Here is a 20,398-nt window from a genome sequence, read left to right on the forward strand (position 1 = left end):
GAGAACCGAGTTAACCCACCATTGGCAACATGTTTTGAAAAATATCTCCCAGCCCATCGTACCTCCCAAGTGATTCTTAGTTCCTGTGTTCAACAAATTCCCTTCCTATTACCAACTTTAACATGATCTCGGTTTTCCACTTAAGTTCCCAAGGCGCCTCTCAAAACAAAACACAGCCTCATAAAGGTTCTGATTTCAGAGCCTGAGCTGGGCAGAAAGGCGGCGCATGGCCTTCAGTGTCATCAACAGGACACTTGACTGAAGCAGCAAATGCTCTGGAGATGGAGGAGCCTCGCAGTGGGATTTCCTCTCTAGTGGCTTCTCCAGACAGACTCTACTTCAACCCACTCCAGAGCCCTGGGCAGGCTGGAGAGCTCACGGCAGTCCCCGCTGCACTGTCATCGGTACATCCCAGCTACACACTCCGTTCAAGTGCAAATGACTCTTCTTGGGAAGAGAGAGACCGAGAGGTCACCCACCGCCTGCACACAAAACCCCAGGTACTCCACTGTCTCTTGTCATATGGGTTTCTTGTTGTACATGATCAATAATTCATGTGGAAACAGAAAAAAGAAGAAAAAAAGTCACACATTCTCTTCAGAAAAAAATAGCAAACCTTTTGCAAAAGTTAATAAAAAAAAATATACACACTAGCTCCAACTCTGCTCAAGTAATGAGTAAGGTTCATCAGGCCTGGTTGTTATCTATAATAGTAAAAGTCTAATATGCTAATTAGACCAGATGTCCTTCTGGATGACCTTCCAGACAAAGCCGGGCTGAGAGGGAAGCCTGGGTCCCGGGTGCCAGAGGGAAGCAGGTGCCAGCAGCCGGGGGAAGGGAGGCCTATTCTTGCATGAATTTCATGAATTGGGCCTTTAGGATCCTAATAAAATAACTAGTCGGTCAATTACACCTCCCTGAAGATGGAAAAAGGCGAAGGAATTAAGAAGTACAAATTGGTAATTACAGAACAGTAGTGGGGATGTAAAGTAAAGAATATAGTCACTAATATTGCAATAACTATGCATGGTGTCAGATGGATATTGGATTTATCAGGGTGACCACTTCATGAGTTATGTAAATGTCCAATCACTATGTTGTACACCTGAAACTAATATAATATTGTGTGTCAAATGTAATTTTTAAAAAGCATTAAAGAAAAAAGTAAAGGAAAGAGATAAGACAAAGAGAGATACAAACAAGCTAACAATTTCTAATTCAAAGAAGGCATGGTGGAGAAGAGAGGCCAATGTGTCCTGTGTGTTCTCCAGATCCAACAAACTGATGACAACAGAGCAAAAGACTCTAAGTCACCAAAGCACTCAACATCCTCCACTGACTGGATACTCCCCTGCTCCCTTCCCCCTCATCCCTCTCAGGCACACTCTCGGCTTTTGCACACTTCCCTCCCTTGCTCTTTCACACTCCAGCTCTCTCAGACTCTCTGCTCTCTCCAGCTCTTGCTCTTTCCTGAAAATATTTCAGGGCTAGGGTTTCCTGGGGCATTCTTTCAAAATGCTAATTCCAGGGCTGGTAGGCAAATGTGTTTCACCACCTCCCCGTGTAAGTCGAGTGTGAAAGCCATATCCATCACGGTGGCTGTAGGCAGCCATCAGGAGGAGGACTTTTTTTTGACGATAATCAAGGAAGCAGGGGGAGCCTTTTTTCAGTCCACAGGCTCAATGTAAACAAGGCCCACGGGACAGCACAGACTATATTTTATAAACATGGTGGTTGGTTTCCTAGCCAAAGAGGACAGGAGAGCTACGGTAAGTTGCCTATAGCACGGACACATCAGCACAAGAACACGTGCCTCCAGCATTTGTTCTCTGTACTCACAGGAAGGCCAAGGACCCTGACAACAGCCCAGCTGAGCTGGGAGTCTCGGTCTTCTTTTGGTAAACGCAGTGTAGCACCATGGTACTTGCACAACGTTTTTCACTTCTCGAATCACACCTGCTTATCCATGTATTTATGAAAATGCTCACTGACATACATACCACCCTAGCAGATGCTCCCCAGGCCCAATGATAGCTCATTCCCTTTCTCTGGTCCCTCTCCAACTCCCACATGTGACTTTTTCTCCCATCTTTCCAGATTACTACATCTTTCAATGCCTTTCAATTTTGCTTTTGTGATACACACACACACACACACACACACACATATATATATATATATATATATATATATATATATATATATATATATATAAAATTTTCATTTATTCATCAGGGAAAGAATTCTTTGGTGTTTTCCCAGAGCAAACTTTAACCCATTCTCATCACACAGCCTCTCCATGGTGTACAGTTAGCAACTTTGCTCTGTGGCAGTGTTTCCCAAAGTGTGGTACGCGTACCCCCAGGGGTACGGGAAGAGTTTGGTGGGGTTACGTGTTGCATCGGAGTTTGGTGGGGATATGCACTGCACCGTGCTTAGCTGCGCCTAATTCTATGTTCTCATGAGTACGAGGGGTACTCAGCGTTACAAAAATTATAGAAGGGGTACACATATGTCAAAAGTTTGGGAAACACTGCTCTATGGTATGGTGCAAGCTGCCCTCCTCCCGTGCTGATGGCATGACAGGTGTATCTGGAGCCTGAGGCCGTGGGTGCGGCAAACCTGCCAGCTCCCTTTCTGCCTGGGAGTTTCCAGGGTCACGCCCAGAAGAGAGGACACTTACGTCTGCCTCAGAGTCTGGGTCCGCTTCCCGGAGCCCCTGTCCTCGAGGCTCCTGGCCGTTCTCTGGGTCTTCCTCTGCCTCATCTTGGTGCTGGTTGTCTCTCTCATAGGCTAGCAAATCAAAGGAACTGAGATGAGCCAAGACGAATCAGACAGGATGCTTACCTTTCACTAAACAAAAGCCACCAGGAGGCTTTTCCAGAGACCATTTCACCCAACCTCTTCCTCCTGTGAGTTTAATTCCAAGTAAGGGGTACTTCTCGCTGGTCTGGCTCAGTAGTTGAACATTGACCCATGAACCTATGATGCTTCGATTCTCAATCAGGGCACATGCCCAGGTTATGGGTTCAATCCCCAGTGTGGGGCATGCCGGAGATCAATGATTCTCTCTCATCACTGATGTTTCTATCTCTTTCTCTCTCTCCCTTCCTCTCTGAAATCAATAAAAATATATTTTAAAAAAATACAAAGTAAAACTTACTTCCCAGATTTTCTGAATAATGCCATGTCCTTTTCCCAAACCGTGTGTCTAAGCAGATCACCATGCTAAGTCTCTGAAACAAATGTTTATAACGGAAACTGCAATTTCTCATCCTCATTCCCACTCCATTTTGTAGAACAAGTCAAGAATCAAAACTCTCTCAAAGAAAGCCCGGTCAACCGGACTTTGCTAAAATTACCAACTAATTTTTGGTTAATATCAGGGGAAATGTCAAGGTCCCAAAAGGAGAAACTGACAGTTTCTTGAAGTAAAGGAAAACACAACCCATGCGTGGAACGAAAAAATGAACACTCCCTATACTGTACTTTCTGACACCACGCTATGACACAGACTTCCGTATTATCCTCTCACAGACATGTACTTGTTGCTGCTTTTGGAAGAAAATGTTTTCATAAAGAGAATTGAGATAAGGGCACAAAGAGAACAAATAAGTTATTTATTTATTTATTTGAGGTCCAGTTAATGAAAATTCATGCACTGGATGGGGGGAGGGGGAGTCCCCTCAGTCTAGCCTGCTCCCTCTTTACAGTCCGGGAGCCCTCAGGGATGGGAGGCAACCTGGCAATCCGGGGAAGGTGATGCCCCATTACACCTCTGCTGCTGCAATTGCTGGCAGTGCTAGCCTCAGCCAGCCCTCGTTACCTGAGCCTTGGGTGGCCCTGAGTGGCTGGGGGACTGGGGGAATTGGGGGGACTCCAGAGCCAGGCTGGGCTGAGGGGAGGAAGTGCCGCCATAGTGTGGCTGTGTGCGCCACCATCTTTGAGGGAGTGACAGTCAATTGGCATATTACCTTCTTATTGGCCGTGGGCACTGCCATCTTTAAAGGTGTGAAGGTCAATTAGCATACTCCCTCTTTATTAGATAGTATTTTTTAAAATTGATTTCAGAGAGGAAGGAGAGGGAGAAAGATAGAAACATCAATGATGAGAGAGAATCACTGACTGGCTGCCTCCTCACACCCCCTACTAGGGATTGAGCCTGCAATCCAAGCATGTTCCCTTGACTGGAATAGAATCCAGGACCCTTCAGTCCGCAGGCTGATGCTCTGTCCACTGAGCCAAACCAGCTAGGGCAGAAGTAACTTGTTAAGTAAGCTATTAGAGGAAAGGTTAAAAATATGAAGAATATTTGACCTATAGAAAATAAAAATGCAGGATAACTTACCATCAGGTGTCAAGTGCACCCAAGGACTCATTAAATAAAGAAGCGAACAAACCATTCTTTTGTCTTACTGATAATGGAACAAAAAAAGCTTAAAGTGCTGACATAAGGAAAACAATTTCCTGACTATAAGGGCTATAAACCACGAGAACAGGCTATAGAGGGAGTTTGGGTAATCACCTTCCTTTAGACTTTAGAAAGAATACATATCTAAGTGTTAGTGTTGTCAGAGAGAGTTACTTCCCAGTTCTATTGTCGGGGAGAGCAATATTGGATAAATTACATACTAGGGGCACACTATAAAGGAAAGCTACTATTGACTTAATGTTTCAAAACTTTTCAAGCCATGATCCAAAAGCCTCCAAGGTAAGGAGAAAATGAAGTCGTTTCCCAGAGCATAATGGTCTTATGATAAAGTGTCAGAAATAACTATTTGGTATACAAAAGCTCAAACTACTATTTATTTCCCACTCTAACATGTTGCAGAGGAAGCGTTATCTTGGGCAATTTTGGCTACTAATGTGCACTGTTTGGAAGGATTAAGAAAACCTCAGGAAGGATTAGGAAAAATACAGAAAAAATTTTTTTTAAAAGATACATGGAACACAAGTCTCCTTTGCATGTACTCAGAGATGCATATAACTCTGAGTTGGTTATGTACTACCAAGCGCTTTTATTAAAACATTCATCATCTAAGAAGTCTTACCACCTCCTTCTTCTCCTTGGATGCCCTGGTCCTCTGCTCCCTGAACAATATCGTTATCCATAGCATCATAATGAGCTTGCTGCCTGCAAGGGCACAAACATTATGAACTCAGCAACACAAATTAAGTAGCACAGTTTGACTTAAGCCATTTGTCTTTAAGCACCGCGATAAACTAATTTTTCAACCTTTTTAAAGAAGCCATACACATTTCTTTAAAAAGCTGATGCCATTGGGTTTCATAAAGATGCCAGATATACTTTCAAAGGATAACTTAAAAAAGAGAAACTACTTTTCAAATGATAAAATAAATCTGGCACAAAACCTGCCAGATTATTCTGAGACCCAAACTGTCATCTTTAAGCAGAAAAACAAAATGTTAGTTACTTTTAAAACTAAATATTTGGAATTTAATTCTGCCTCAGCTACAGGAGCAATGAGCCTCTTGAGTGCATGGATAACAAATGCAGGAAGCTGTTTATAATCAGCTTCTGAAAACTAGAAGAGGGCTTATCCACAGCCATCAGAAGCTACCTTAGCTGCTCTGGGCGCTGCGGCCGCCCCTCCTCCTCCCGGGCCTGCCTCTGCCGGGCCATCTCTTGGGCCAGAAGCTGCTGGTGCTGCTGGTGCTGCTGCTGCTGCTGCCTCAGCAAGTGTCCTTGTAGCCTCTGCTGGTGCAGGGCCTCCTGGTGCTGCCTGAGCTGCTGGGCCTCCTCTGCACGCCTCACCGCCAGCCTCTGCTGTTCCAGCTGCTCCTCGTACGGAGATCGGAACTTGGTCACGGGCTCTGCTGAAGGATGCACCTGGGGAAGACGAGTTGGAGTTGAGCAAAAGCCGTCGGGTCCTCTGAATTCTCCCTTCCTTTGTTTCTCAGGACAAACTCAGGAGGCAGGGTGGGTGCATTCAAACCTCTCTGTCAGGTGAGCAGTGACTCCACGTGACACCCAAGGTCACCCAGCGCTAGGACTCCCATTTCCCAGCTCCCTGTGAGTCACCCTTGGCTTCTCGGCCACGGCTCCGCCCGACTTACTGACAGGAAGGCCAATTTCAGCGTGCTCCCTCTCAAACGGGAGAGGACAACCAGGAAAAATCAGCGTTGAACCTTAATTAAACTTATGTTCAAAGGCTCTGTTATAAGCGGAAACTTGGCGACCGCACGCTAATTGGGGCAATTTGTGAGCTTGAGGCTAAAGACCTAGGGATGCTAATTAACTGGAGCAATGTCTACACCAATCGCAGGCTTTGCAGCCGCCACAAAAGTGAAATTTCAGATTAGGGTTGCAAGAGCAGAGAACCAATTTTATTCCAAGAAACAAAGAATGGGTGAGAAGACAGATCCTTCTGATCAAAGGAACAAGGGAGGCAGGGATCCTTAAACTCTACTCCCACTGAAGGCTCCACCTCTCTCCTCTGTCCCCAAGGATACGATGCACAGAGCAGAACTGCTTTGGAAGCAAGCCACGGAGGACACAAAACTGGGAGGGTTCTTGTAGCTAAGTTGGCAGCATCACCAGTGCCCAGCCCAACGCCTCCAGCAGCCTGAACTGTTGGAAAGTTCAAGGCCAAGCCCACTTCAGTTAGAAATAAAAGGTGGCCGGTGTCTATGAGAACACCAGGCAGCCTATTGCTGAGGATCGGCTGAGCCAGCGGAAAAAAGGTACCTAGCTGCATTCAGTGTTGCTTTAAAGTTCTTTTAAAGTACTATTGATACAAATAATAAATGATGTGTCTAAATCTCACTTATGGGAGAGGGGAGTGCGAGTCTGAGCTGAAAGATGCTACCTGGTGGAGTATCCTTCAGTGACCAGCAATTTGCTAGCTTAAGGTGAATGGGCTAAAGCCAGCATACCCCTGGGAGTAGGTGAGCAGGGAGAAGAGACCTTTGATCATAGAAAACCAAGGTGACCACAGGGCCTGAGCACATCCTGGGAAGGTGCCCAGGCAGGAAAAGGGACACCTTTTTTCCAGAAGGTCCCCTCTGGAAAAGGGACGTGAGCACACGTCTCCTGTACTGTGGACACACAGCACAGACACAGACCAGCCGCTCTATCTCTTCTCTCCAAAGAGTTTCCTTGGGTGTGTAAGTAGCTTTGCTCTAACATTACAAAGGAAAAGTGAAGTATGTGCATGTGACACTGGGTACAGTCACATTTTTATTTTAGAGACTGCCAAATATGGAAGATTTTTTTTCTTTAAAATCAGAGCCACGCCCCCATCCCAGGCAGGGAAAGAGCCCCCCTGCAGTGGAGAAGCTCCTACCTCAGCGTGAGCATGAGCGTGCCCTTCCCCGCCATCCTCTCTCCGTTCCCGCTGCTCCTTCCACTCCCGGTCCTGCTCCTCTGGCGATGGGTCGTGTTCCTCCTCCAGACGTTCCGCCTGCCCCACCTGCTCCATCGCCTCCTCCTCCAGGGCCTTCCTTTGCTCCTCTTCCACCTGGTGCCCCTCGGGCTCTCTGGATTCCGCCTGCGGTGGGTTGAGCTCTGCCGCCTGAAGTTCGGCCTCCTTCTGAGCGGGAGGGTCGTGTTTTGTTTCCTCTGTTCTTCCAGCCGCAGCTCCGTGATTCTGCCACACTTCACTGTTTCGTGACACCTAGGCCAAGGACAACCCTGTCTTCAAAACCATGTCTAGATTGGACAAAAATCATATACCTGTGGATGAGGACAGCGAGGAGAGGGGGAAGGTAAGGGCAGAGGGTGGAGTCATCTATTTCCAGGTGGAGGGGAGCTATGGGGGGGGGGGTAATAATCTGAACAATAAAGATTTATTATAAATAAATAAACAAATAAATAAATAAATAAAAACATGTCTATGGGGTTACAGCATGGGCACAATCCTGAAGTCCAGACGTATAGAATCCTGACTCAAAAGTATGGGTGCAGTGAACTCTTCTCACTGTGTAAGCTCCCCTATAAAATAGAGCAAAAGCAAACTTCCTCTGGGGAAGAACAGAGCAGATAACCTGAAAGCACAATCTGTCAGTGACCGCATCTCAGTGGCAATCTAGCTTCCGCTTTCCCTTAAAATAATGGGGGGGGGGGGGGGGGGGCGGAGAAAGAAAAAAAAACAAACAAAAAACACCTTCAGCCCTAACAGGTTTGGCTCAGTGAATAGAGTGTTGGCCTGCGGACTGAAGGGTCCCTTTGTCTTTTCCACAATGAGAAAGGGTCCCAGGTTCGATTCAGGTCAAGAGCATGTACCTTGATTGCAAGCACATCCCCAGTGGGGTGTGTGTGTGTGTGTGTGTGTGTGTGTGTGTGTGTGTGTGCAGGAGGCAACTGATAGATGTTTCTCTATCATCAATGTTTCTAACTATCCCTCTCCTTTCCTCCCTGTAAAAAAAATAAAAATAAAAACATATATTTAAAAATAATACCTTCAAGGGATGAAATGTTGATGTACTTCTTTTCCATGTAAATTTTGTCTTAAGTAAGGATTTCAAGAGAAAGGATAAGATCAAGCAGAGGATGAGCTGGGTTTATTTGGGATTAGCTGATAAAAACAGAGAATGCCTTTACTCATGGGCATCCATGCCGGCTAAAATCAGTGCCCATGACACCAGAAACAACATAACCCTTCTTCATGTATTAAGTGGTGTTTCCTTGTAAACCAGAGGAAGGCTTTTGTAGTTTGCACTGTTAAAACAGAACACCCTGCATAACAACAACAATAAGTTTAAATAGTACCCCTCTTCTGAAAGGAATTTACTTAAATCTGTTTTCCCTGCAAGTTTCAGAAATTCCTATACGATCTTCATTACTTAGAGCAGAGGGCAAAACAGAGATGATGTCACATCCATAGGAGTATCTGTCACTCCTCTCCCACCTCCTCCTTTACCAGAAAAAATAACTTCTCTCGTGAGATTGCTCTCCCATGATTGAAATAAATGTGAAGGCCTCTTCATAAAGTAGCAGGAATGTAAGTGGAAAACTGGGTTGTATAAATAAATAAATAAAAACAAATTTGAGAGAAAAGTCCTTTCTTGGACACCTGAGGACAACATTTGGAGATGTACATTTTACCAACACATCTGACAATGGTGATGTACTACTGCCCCAGTTTTATTTCTCTAAAGAACACTAAGTGCCCTCAAACACTTAGTCATCTACCTCCGCACGACCCCTGTGAGGAAGGTTTGAGCAGAAAACAGCTATCTTCAGTCAACAGGTGGGAACATGAAAACTCTGAGTCGTTAAAAGATTCATCTAACAGACTGTGAGCCAAACAAGGGTCGAGAATAAAACTGATTCCCAGGCCAGGGATCGGGTCATGTTCTCATAAATTAGTAGTAGCCTGAGACGCAGACAGAGAACAAGGGTCCAGGAGGACACAGGGACTGCAGACCCATCACTCATTACCCCTCTACGATGGGAACGCGGGCGAGCCTTCTCAAACACTCACTGTTAGCAGCTTGGTCGGGGGAAAAGGTCACCACCCTGTCCCTTCTTGTCACACCTGTGACTGCAAAGTCAACCTGTAAGATTTAATGATCAGGGTGCCACTACTTGTGAAGTCCTGCCTGGAAGATCGTTTTAAGCAAGGCTGTTTTCATGAGGAACCAGAAGACAAAGAAGTCAATCCTAACACTAGGACTCATACCCATGGTCATTCCCCAAAATAAGAAACCTTCAAATCTCAGGCCATGGCAACTCTTTTCAAACAAATAAACCCACGTGAAGGGGGTTTATTTGTTTGAAAATAAACACAGTGGCAGGGCCACTGTGTCTTTCCCAGAAAGCACTGCAGTCATTCTCAAAGTTTGCTCCCAGCCCAGCTGAATCAGAAACGCAAATCCTCAGCGTGGCTCAGTGGTTGAGCATCCAGCTATGAACCAGGAGGTCACGACTCATTCCTGGTCAGGGCACATGCCCAGGTTGCGGGCTAGATCCCCAGTGTGGGGCATGCAGTGGGCAGCCAATCAATGATTCTCTCTCATCATTGATGTTTCTATCTATTTCTCCCTCTCCCTTCCTCTCTGAAATCAATCCAAAAAAGGAAAGAAGAAAAAAAAAGGAGGAGGAGGAGAGGAAGGAGGAGAAGAAGAAACGCAAATCCTCAGGCCTCACTCAATTATCTGAATCTGAACCCTGGGCTGCGCCCTGCCACCTGTATTAACAGCCCTGCTGGGGGCTCTGACATATACTGCGATCTGGAAACCACTGCTGTGCAGGAAGCTCAGTTCACCTGGTGACAGCCTCACGGGGACAGGGGCCTGACCTCAGGTAATCAGCCTTACCTCCTGCTGCTCCCGGGCTGCATTCTCCCCTGCTATGGTGTCGCCTTGCGGGGAATGTGCCACCTGAGTAACAGTTGGCTGCTCTGCCGGTTCTGCTCTTCGAAAGCTGGGAATCCTATTCAGAGTATCCTTCAGCTGTTTATATTCTGCAACTTGAGTCTGCATAGCAATTGCACAATTGGAAGAGAGAAAAAAGATATCACTCGTGGATGGGCATTAGGGTTCACTGGAAGACTCGCCAAAAACAGTACACCTAAATACAAGTTGGAGAAAATATGAAGGTTGTTTCCATGCATTAGCTATTCTTACTTGGACATGCTTAACCTTTTTAAAGCACATGCAAATTAGAATTAGAGTTACAGGGAACAGAGGAAAAAATATCAAAGATAGATGTTAGTTTCCCATGCTACATTAAGCAAAGTCAGAATTTTTATAAATAATTTCCTAGTATAAATATCATTATTAGAAGACTGCAATCGGTTTTATAGCATCTGAAAATCTATTAAAAATTCACATAATTATAAATACAGGTGCAGATATATTTTCCAAGTAACATTTTTCAGTGGAAAGGAGTAAGTTTAAGATAAGTAACTGAATATATATATATATATATAGATAGATAGATAGATAGATAGATAGATATGGATATAGATATAGATATAGATATAGATAGAGATAGAGATAGAGATATATAATCACTTAAGCTACCCTCTTTTTGCTCAAATAGGGTTCCTTACTCCCCAAAACACTTTCAGTATTGTGTATTGTGCTCTGTGGTTTTTGGAAAGAAACAGCACAAACACAAAGTGAGGCTGAATTTTTATTCCTCAATTCTGAATGTACTTTTCTTTTAAATAAAGTGGTATATGCACTAATGTAGGTAGAAAAAAAGAGTATCTATTTGTGTATGTATGTGGTTGGGTATGTGTGCACAATTATTTTCAATATAAGGAGTTAAAAAGGTAGAAAAAACCCACAACTTAACTAAGAAAACAAATACACACTATTTACACTCAGCTCATCCCATGCACCAACACACTGTTACCCTAAAACAGAAAGGCTGTGTGTACAAACACTTACAGACACACAAACACAAACATCTTTTTCTGAACAAGCCTCCTGGGCGGGCCGCCTCGCTCGGGGTGCACAGCAGAGCGGGCGCTGGAGACCAGAACCTGCTGGTCCTCCTGTTGGCAAAGCATTTTCATGGCGCTTCCCACCCAGGGAGGAGGGCCTCTCTGCCTCTCTCTAATTCACACAAAGAGGGGGGCCGGGGGCACAGAGGGGCAAATGGTGATGGGGGAATATAAATAAAATAAAATAAAATAAATAAAATAAAATGAAATAAAAAAATAAAATAAATTAAATTAAATTAAAAAAATAAAAAATAAAATAAATAAAATAAAATGAAATAAAATAAATTTAATTTAATTTTAAAAAATAAAATAAAATAATAAAATAAAATAAAATAAATAAATTTAATTTAATTTAATTTAAAAAAATAAAATAAAATAAAATAAATAAATAATAAAATAAAATAAAATTATATAATTTAATTTAATTTAAAATAATAAAATAAAATAAAATAAAATAAAATAAAATAAAATAAAATAAAAAAGGTGAAGAAGTATGCCTCCTAAGCCTCTCACCAGAGTGTGTCTTTATAATTTGTACAAAGATGTGCCATTCGGCTAACAGTGGCCCTTAGGCCAGAAATCTATCACAACACTCGCCAACCAACTTTGGAGGTCAAAGAGAAAAACAAGTGGCCTCCTTGTAGAGATACATTTAATATTTTAAGGTAAATATAGAGGAATACACAAACCTTCCTTCTAGCCTTTCTTCTTTCTCTTCCTCCTAAATATGTAATTTTTGATGGCACGAATGCTGTGGTTCTCAAACATTAACATGCATTAGGGCTCATGGGAGGGTCAGGTTAAAAGTGCAGGCTCCAGGACACACCATACTACACTTGTAATCATTTTATAAAGAGAAAAGATGATATACGGTCTCCTAATAAGTGGGACAGGGTTGGTTTTCCTTTGCCCTTTCCTCTTAATTCTTCCAGGAGAAGAAAAGGGAAGACCCAATGACTGAAAAGCCATATTGACTGAGCCAACCAACCCCATTCTTCACTTCTGCTATATGAACCGCTCTGTATGGCATTGCCTTAATAAGCTGTCCAACACCAGTGCTTGTCTGTCTGTTCACTGAGCAACATCTGTGAGGGGCTGCCGTGTGCCGGGGTCTGCTCTTGGCTCTGAATAAATGCCACTTACAACTCTTGTTTTTCCTTCTGTATTGACATGAGATCTCTTATTTCTGTCATTTCACCAACAACACGTCAGCCTAGTCCCAAATGAGTGTGTGTGTGTAAGCTGATATGCTGGCAGCAAGGAAGGAAGGAATGAAATAGCCTGATCATCATTCATTTAGGTAGATCACATTCTAAAAATCCTATAAATTCTAAAGCAGGAGTCAACACAGGTTAGGCAGTGGCAAGAGACCATTGTAGAGAATAACTTCTATGATTTAAACAACGAGAATGCTGTGTGAAAGGGCTGGCGCAGGGTAGACACAGTCATGTGAGCTACACAATCATTGCAAAAAAATAGTCAAACGTTTATTTAATACGCTCTTGATAGAATTTTCAAAGCATGCATGATCTTCAGGGTTAGGATAGCTTGGCCCTCAGGAACTCGCTGAAGATTGGCTTTTAGGAGGCTACATGCACAGAGGAATTCGGAAATGTGAAGCAGACTTGGAAAAAAGAACCGAAAGAGGCTGCTACTCTTCTAACCTGTGCAGCTGCTAGTGCACTCTTGTGGTCTTCCAAAGTCACTACAAGATGTTCATGCTCGGTGAGTAAATTCTTATGCTGTTGCTACACAAAAAAGAATTTTACACGTTGAGTTTTAACATTCTAAGGCAAATTCTTTTTTGGCTGACAGTGGTATGACCACCCAAACACTGCTTGCTTGCCTATTTGTTTATTTCTCTGTTTGTTGTCGTAGTATTTGTTAAGTTTCAAAATCGCTGTGGAGAGACGACTATGATTAAAGCAGTATTCCAAAAATCTAGAATGTGCTACCCAAATATCATAACCACTTACAAGGAAATCAAAACCGAAGGAACAAATCTTTTAATATTAAAAAACCTTTGTTGATTAAAAAAAAAGCGTATGAAAATGCAACCATCTCGCAAAAGAATAATTTCAGTACTGATGAAAAGGTTTGGATTTTCAGACCATTTTTTTTTCAGCTTACGATGCGGTAGTGGTGAACGTATTGGGAGCACTCCAGTTCATGCAAAGTCCTAATTAAACAGTGTGGGTTTGTAGAGCAGGTCAATCGTGGAATGACTTTTAAATCATTCCACAAGTAAATCAGGCAGACATTACACTGTCAAATGCATGGTTAGATTTTTACCTTGACATCTTGAAGCTGTGTATGTATGTCTTGGTGTGCTTTCCTTAGTTGTCTATTCTCTTCTCTCAAATTGTACACGGTCTCTATTGTAAAAAAAGAAAAATCATGCATAAAGCCTGAGAATTTTTAGTCTTTTGATTCTAATATTTTCATATCTGAAGCTTCACACAACTTGTTTTAAGATTTATTTTGAACTTTAACAATATAATATTCAGACTCAACAGAAATTATACTGTTAGGGCATGGATTCAGTTGGATATCCCAATACAATCTGGTTCAGTAGTTTAAATACATGTAAACAGGTTATACACTGTAGAAGTAAAGAATGTTTAATTACTCTGAGTTAAAAATGAAATATTTCTGTTAATAAGCAAGCCCTTGGGAATAAACTGTGATGGGCAGGGGTGGTCTAAGACGTGAGTCTCTTTAGAAATATAGGCCACAGTTATCAAAAAGCACAAACCCTATTTCTCAGAGCATGAATCTTTTCTACCTCCCCAGAAGGTATTTCAACATAAAGGCAACTCAAGAAATAAGAGACAGAGAGAAATCTCACTTACCTGTTGAAAATTCTAAATACACTTTTGTTCTCCTACCATTGAGTACTTGACTGATCCAAATTCTCTGTTCTAGGGGAGTTTTTCCAGGATGAGACAATAGCAATCATGGTGAAGTCCTAAACCATTCCCAATCTTATGCCATACTAGTCAGGATACAGCCTTAGCAACTTGCAGAGTCAGGACCTACTGCTCTTACCTCCTCGGCAATTCTCACACAATCTAATGTCTCTATCTGGACATTAGATGTTATAAATTGGCAGCCACAATGACTATTATTTTTTTTGCCGCTGCAATGTTGGCTTATATATCTCCCACATTTGAATAGTCATCACTATTTACAAAATCAAGACTCTGGCAACACTAGGCCGATTCTCATGTGCAAATGCTCAGTAAAAGCTGGGCAGTGGCAGGCTGATCATATACACTAATCTCTGAACACATAATAATCTGGCCACTCAATGTGTGTGTGTGTGTGTGTGTGTGTGTATAATATATATATTAGAGGCCCAGTGCATGAATTCATGCATGGGTGGGGTCCAGCCAGCCTGACGAGGGGGAGTGGACATGGGCAGTTTGCCGGCCTGCCTGCTGATCGAACTCCTAGTTGAGGGGACAATTTGCCTATTAGCCTTTTATTTTATAGGATATACACTGAGTGGCCAGATTATTATGCATTCAGAGATCATAATAATCTGGCCACTCAGTGCAATCCATGTTCCAAGAAGAGCTACTGGGTTAGCAGATGCCAACTGGACTATGCTGAGCAAACTGCCCCTCAGTGGCAGCCACCCCCCTGCAGACAAGCCCTGACTCTCCCATGTGGCACTTGGCACTGAAGGAAAGTGCCAGTCGCCAGCATTCAACATCTTTTCTGTCCATCTTCACTCCTTAGGCATCCCTGCCGTCTCCTGGGCATTGGATTTGTGACTGGGTTTGGGGGAGAGATCAACAAAGTGGGAAATGTGGCCAATGATTTGTTTATCCGTCTACATGGGATAATGGATTTTCTCAAGGTTAAAACAGGACCTACTGGTGATCCAAGGGGACTATAAACATATCCAAGGCTGGATGGGACCTCAGTCTACACACACAGGAACACACACACACTTGAAGTACCACACTGTGCTAGCTTTTAAAGCACTTACAGAAGACAAACTCAATGGCAGGGACTCCCATGCTTCTGCCGTATTAGCCAGCCTCAACTTCTTCATTTGTTAAATGAGGCTGAACAGGACACCTGCCTCACAGGCTGTTATGAGAATTAAATAAGTTCATTGCATGAAGAGTCTCACCTAGTTCCGGCACATGGTAAACATCTGTTGAGTGACAGCTATTATGATGATGCAAATGAAAAGAATAATTATCTAAGCTTAAATGCTATCAGCTCATCTCCCCAGGAATTCCAAATTCTCTCCTGTAGATGACAAAGACCACTTGGACTGCAAACCTTAGTTTGCCACTACTGAGCTGCGTCTATCCCTTTAACTTATTATCCCAAGCTTTATCAAAGAACATAATCAAATAAAACTGCTGGTGTGACAATTAGTTACAACAGTGTCATCAGGATGTGGTCACACTCTGTTGGTTAAGGTCTCTGAGAAATTTTCCCCAAAAATTAATTGGTAGCAGAGTGTTCTCTCTCTTTGTATCTTTGTATATCTCTATGTATCTCTCTCTCTGTATGTATCTCTCTCTCTGTATGTATCTCTCTCTCTCTCTCTCTCTCTCTCTCCTGCTCTCACTTTGTCTCTGTTGCTCCCAACCCCCATAAGGTATCAGGATATTCTCTCTTTCTAATAACAGGAGCCTCTATAACTTTCCGTATCTCCCCTATTGTCCTGGGTGCCAGGAAATTCAGGCTTCAATTATCTTAGTATGCAGAACTCACATACATGTCCACCTATTTTCCATGGTTCTTATTTCTTACTTCTACATGTAATTTGTTAAAACTGTACTACACATGGATTTTGTTTCAAAGAAAGGGGTGACTACAGGGTACACATAAAAAAAAAAAAAAACCTGCCCTTAGGGATACTGCTAAAATATATATGATCTAGTTATGTAAAGTGTGCCACACACAGGTCAGGCACCTATGAAATGTATTTCTTTTTCCTTAAAGAATCTATTTATTTATTATCAGCATAATTTAATTTTTTACTCAGCTTCATTCAGTGTATCCACTATGCCAAAGTCTCTTCCCTCAACACTGAAAGGTGTGGCTTCCCAGGGCGGGGCAAGTGCTTTCTGACTGAGAGTCCTCTGGTTCTCTCTTCCTTTACTGGACGAGGATGTCAAACCCGAGACCCACAGGCCACATGTGGCCCACAACAAATATTTTTGTGTCCAGCCAATGTAATGGTATGTAAGAAACGTTTTAATAAAAATTCTGTAACTTAATTTTTACAATATCCTGTTATTCATAATTATTAATAACGAACTACAATGTTTGGTAATGACTGATTACTATAATCATGTTGCATTCATTTCCTTTATGTGCCTTACGTGTAAGCGCACCATATCTCTTCACTAATACCTGCAGCCAATATTTTAGCAGCCGATTGCCACGTCATTAGTCTTGGACTGACTTGTTTGGTACACGCAACAGAAAACATTTCACTTTTGGAAAACAAGAAAAATAGGTTTATTTGTGTTACATTTATTAATTTGTGCAGTTATTCAGTGTCTGATAAGTTAATGTTCAAGAAAAATTATCAATTTTCATTAAAATGCTCTATTATTTTAATTTAATGATCATTCATTGATTTCAGCCCTTTGTATTCAGCATGTCTCTATTGAAATAAACCTATGTTTCTATGAAAATTGAAGCTTTTGTTTTTTGTGGCCCACATAAACTTAAACCTTGTTTATCTGGCCCTGTTAGCCTTTGAGTTTGACATGCTTGCTTTACACTATTTCTATGAGGGCTTTTGTACTCAATCTTTCTTCCTTCATTTGGTTGGTGATTATTATTACTAGAGGCCCAGGCATGAAATTTGTGCACAGGAAGGGAGTCCCCTCAGCCCAGCCTGTACCCTCTCCTGCACCCTCAGGGGATGTCCGACTGCGGGTTTAGGCCCGATCCCGGGGATTAGGCCTAAACCGGCAGTCAGACATCCCTCTCACAATCCTGGACTGCTGGCTCCTAACCACTCGCCTGCCTGCCTGCATCGTCACCCCTAAATGTCCCCAAGCTGGCCTGATTGCCCCTCACTGCCTCTGTGTGCCGGCCGATCTCCCATAACTATCCCCCCCAAGCTGGCCTGGTGGCCCTTAACTGCCCCCGTTGCTGGCCAGGTCACCCCCAACTGCTCCCCTCTGCCATCCTGGTTGCCCCACATGCCCCCCCTGATGGCCTGGCTGCCCCACACAGCCTGCTTGTTCAGTAGTTTGGTCATCCCTCACTAACCCCCCTGATAGCCTGGTCGAAGGCAGCCATCTTGTGAGGGTGTGAAGGTTAATTTGCACATTACCTCTTTATTATATAAGATTACTAGAGGCCTGGTGCACCGGTAGGGTCCCCAGGCCTGATTGGGGCATTCCTGCTCTCTGGTTGGGGCTTCCCCTCCCCTGCTGCTGGCTGCTGGCCGGGGCCTCCCTTCCTGGGATGCCAATTGCCGGCCAGAGCCTTCCTTCATTCTGCACCACACTCTGGTGGTGAGCACACATCTTAGCAACTGATAGAACTCCCAGACTCCCGGTCGAACTCCAGTGGGGACACTTTGCATGCACTTTCTTTCAGATCAGGACCACTCGCTCTTTACTACCTGCCTGCTTGAAGCTCCTTACTGCCTGGCTCGCTGCTCTTTAGCACTGCCATGGAAGCGGGAGAGGCTTCTGCCACTGCTGCTGTGCTCACCAGCAGTGAGCCCGGCTTCTGGCTGAGTGGTGCTCCCCCTGTGGGAGAACAATGACCACCAGGGGGCAGCTCTTGCATTGAGCATCTGCCCTTGGTGGTCAATGTGCATCATAGTGACTGGTTGTTCTGCCGGTCATTCCACCGTTCAGTCGATTTGCATGTTAGGCTTTTATTATATAGGATTATTATTATCATCATTATTATTTTGTATTCACCCATTCAATCTTGGCTACCACAATGAGACAGACAGAAAGCGCGAGGACCTTTTTTTCTTGCATCAACACTGTAACCGTAGCAACAGATTGTAACTGCTCCAGGTCTGTCAAATAGATGCATTGCTGTTTTGTTATCTTAATGACCCCTCACCACCAGCTGCATCCCCATCAAGCCAAAGCTCCTACATGTCTACACCTCGAGGGAATCATCTGCTGACACCCAGCCCAACTATAAGACCACCTTCACCCTTTGTAATTTGCCTCAGTGGCTACTTAATTCCTCCTATGAGCCTTTTTTTGAAACATTATTTTGAAATATTTATAAACAAAAGGTTGCATAAAAATACACAGGGAGGCTGAGGCCGGTTTGGCTCAGTGGACAGAGCATTCGCTTGTGGACTGAAGGGTCCTGGGTTCGATTCCGGTCAAAGGCATGTATCTTGGTTGCGGGCACAGCCCCAATGAGAGGTGTGCAGGAGGCAACTGATTGATGTTCTCTCATCGACGTTTCTGGCTCTCTATCTCTTTCCCTTCCTCTCTGTAAGAAATCAACAATATATATATAACAACACAGGGAGGTTTGCTCAGTTGGCATGGCTCAATGGTTGAGCATTGACCTATGAACCAGGAGGTCATGGTTCGATTCCTAGTCAGGGCACATGCTTGGGTTGTAGGTTTGATCCCCAGTGTGGGGCGTGCAAAAGGCAGTCAGTCAATCAATCAATCAATCAATGATTCTCTCTGACCATTGATGTTTCTATCTCTCTCTTGCCATCTCCCTTCCTCTCTGAAATCAATAAAAAATATTAAAAGAAAAAAAACACAGAGTTCCAAGGTATCGATCACCCACCTCTCTCAATGATCACACTGTATATAAACGTAATGTACTACTCCAAACCAGGAAATTGTTTGGCACAAGTACAATTAACTAAACCAGTGATAGGCAAACTGCGGCTCGCGAGCCACATGAGGCTCTTTGGCCCCTTGAGTGTGGCTCTTTGACAAAATACCATGGCTTGGACGAGTCTATTTTGAAGAAGTGGTGGTAGAAGAAGTTTACGTTTTAAAAATTTGGCTCTCAAAAGAAATTTCAATCATTGTACTGTAGATATTTGGGTCTGTTGACTAAAGAGTTTGCTGACCACTGAACTAGACTATACACCTTACTCAGATTTCACCACTGTTTTTGGAGATACCATGTATTTTTTAAACCATTGTTCGCACTTTGAACTTAAATAGTTTACTTAAATTGAATATTATTTAATTTTTATTAATCACTAATGTGCTACTTCTCATTTCCAAAACTCACAAGTACTCGGAGAAGTGACACATTTTGTCCACATTACTACGAAAATACCTGATGCTTATGTTGATGGCAATTATTTGTACTAAAGGTTTACCACAGACCAATAGCTGTTCTAGAAGCTTTTCATAAATTATTTAATCCTCACATCAACCCTAGGAGGCTGGTACTGTGTATGAACATCCCGGTTTTACAGATGAAGACAATGACGCTGGTGGTGATTTCACAGCTGGCCCGTGGTCACACAGCCAGTGACTGCAGAGGCCAAGGATCACCGGGGCAGGCCGACTCTGAGAGCCTGAGTTATGGCAGGCTACTATGAGCCACCACTCAGAAGTTTTTCCTCCCCTGGGAGATTTTAAGAAATGCTTCACCATCACAACTTTTGATCATCGCAAGGACTGGGGAGCACGGATGGATGGCAGTTTGTGGGCTGAGGTCAGAGATGCCAAATGTCTTGCAACACATACACCCAAGAACTGTCTTACGCAATTTGGCCAATGGGCCCAATGGAAAACACTAACTATTCTCGGCTTCCCTCAACAAACTGAAGAGATAAGGACAAATGTGGAATGTTGTAAAGAACTAAGTGGCTAGGAAAGGACCATTTAATACAGATAAACCAACCACCATGCCAACAAGAAATAAATCAAAAGTCTGTTGTTGCCGAAACCGATTTGGCTCAGTGGACAGAGCGTCGGCCTGCGGACTCAAGGGCCCCGGGTTCGATTCCGGTCAATGGTACATGCCTTGGT

General features: G+C 43.3%; 1 protein-coding gene across 4 annotated transcripts in view; it reads right to left on the reverse strand.

The window, feature by feature from the left end:
• GOLIM4 (golgi integral membrane protein 4) overlaps positions 1–20,398 on the reverse strand; it is an 80,148-nt gene that overhangs the window by 12,918 nt on the left and 46,832 nt on the right. For 2 of the 4 annotated variants that reach the window (XM_084874125.1, XM_084874123.1), the window contains exons 6-12: positions 13,710–13,792; positions 13,082–13,165; positions 10,282–10,440; positions 7,308–7,637; positions 5,583–5,851; positions 5,055–5,134; positions 2,684–2,793 (exon numbers count right to left, since the gene is read on the reverse strand). In XM_084874125.1, coding sequence (XP_084730251.1) covers positions 2,684–2,793; positions 5,055–5,134; positions 5,583–5,851; positions 7,308–7,637; positions 10,282–10,440; positions 13,082–13,165; positions 13,710–13,792 — 1,115 coding nt within the window. Of the gene's footprint in view, positions 1–2,683; positions 2,794–5,051; positions 5,135–5,582; positions 5,852–7,307; positions 7,638–10,281; positions 10,441–13,081; positions 13,166–13,709; positions 13,793–20,398 lie in introns of all 4 variants that reach the window. The other 2 variants (XM_084874124.1, XM_084874122.1) reach the window with 1 other exon arrangement.

Source organism: Pipistrellus hanaki, assembly GCF_964339955.1.
Source record: "Pipistrellus hanaki genome assembly, chromosome: 2".
NCBI classification, from domain to species: Eukaryota; Metazoa; Chordata; class Mammalia; order Chiroptera; family Vespertilionidae; genus Pipistrellus; species Pipistrellus hanaki.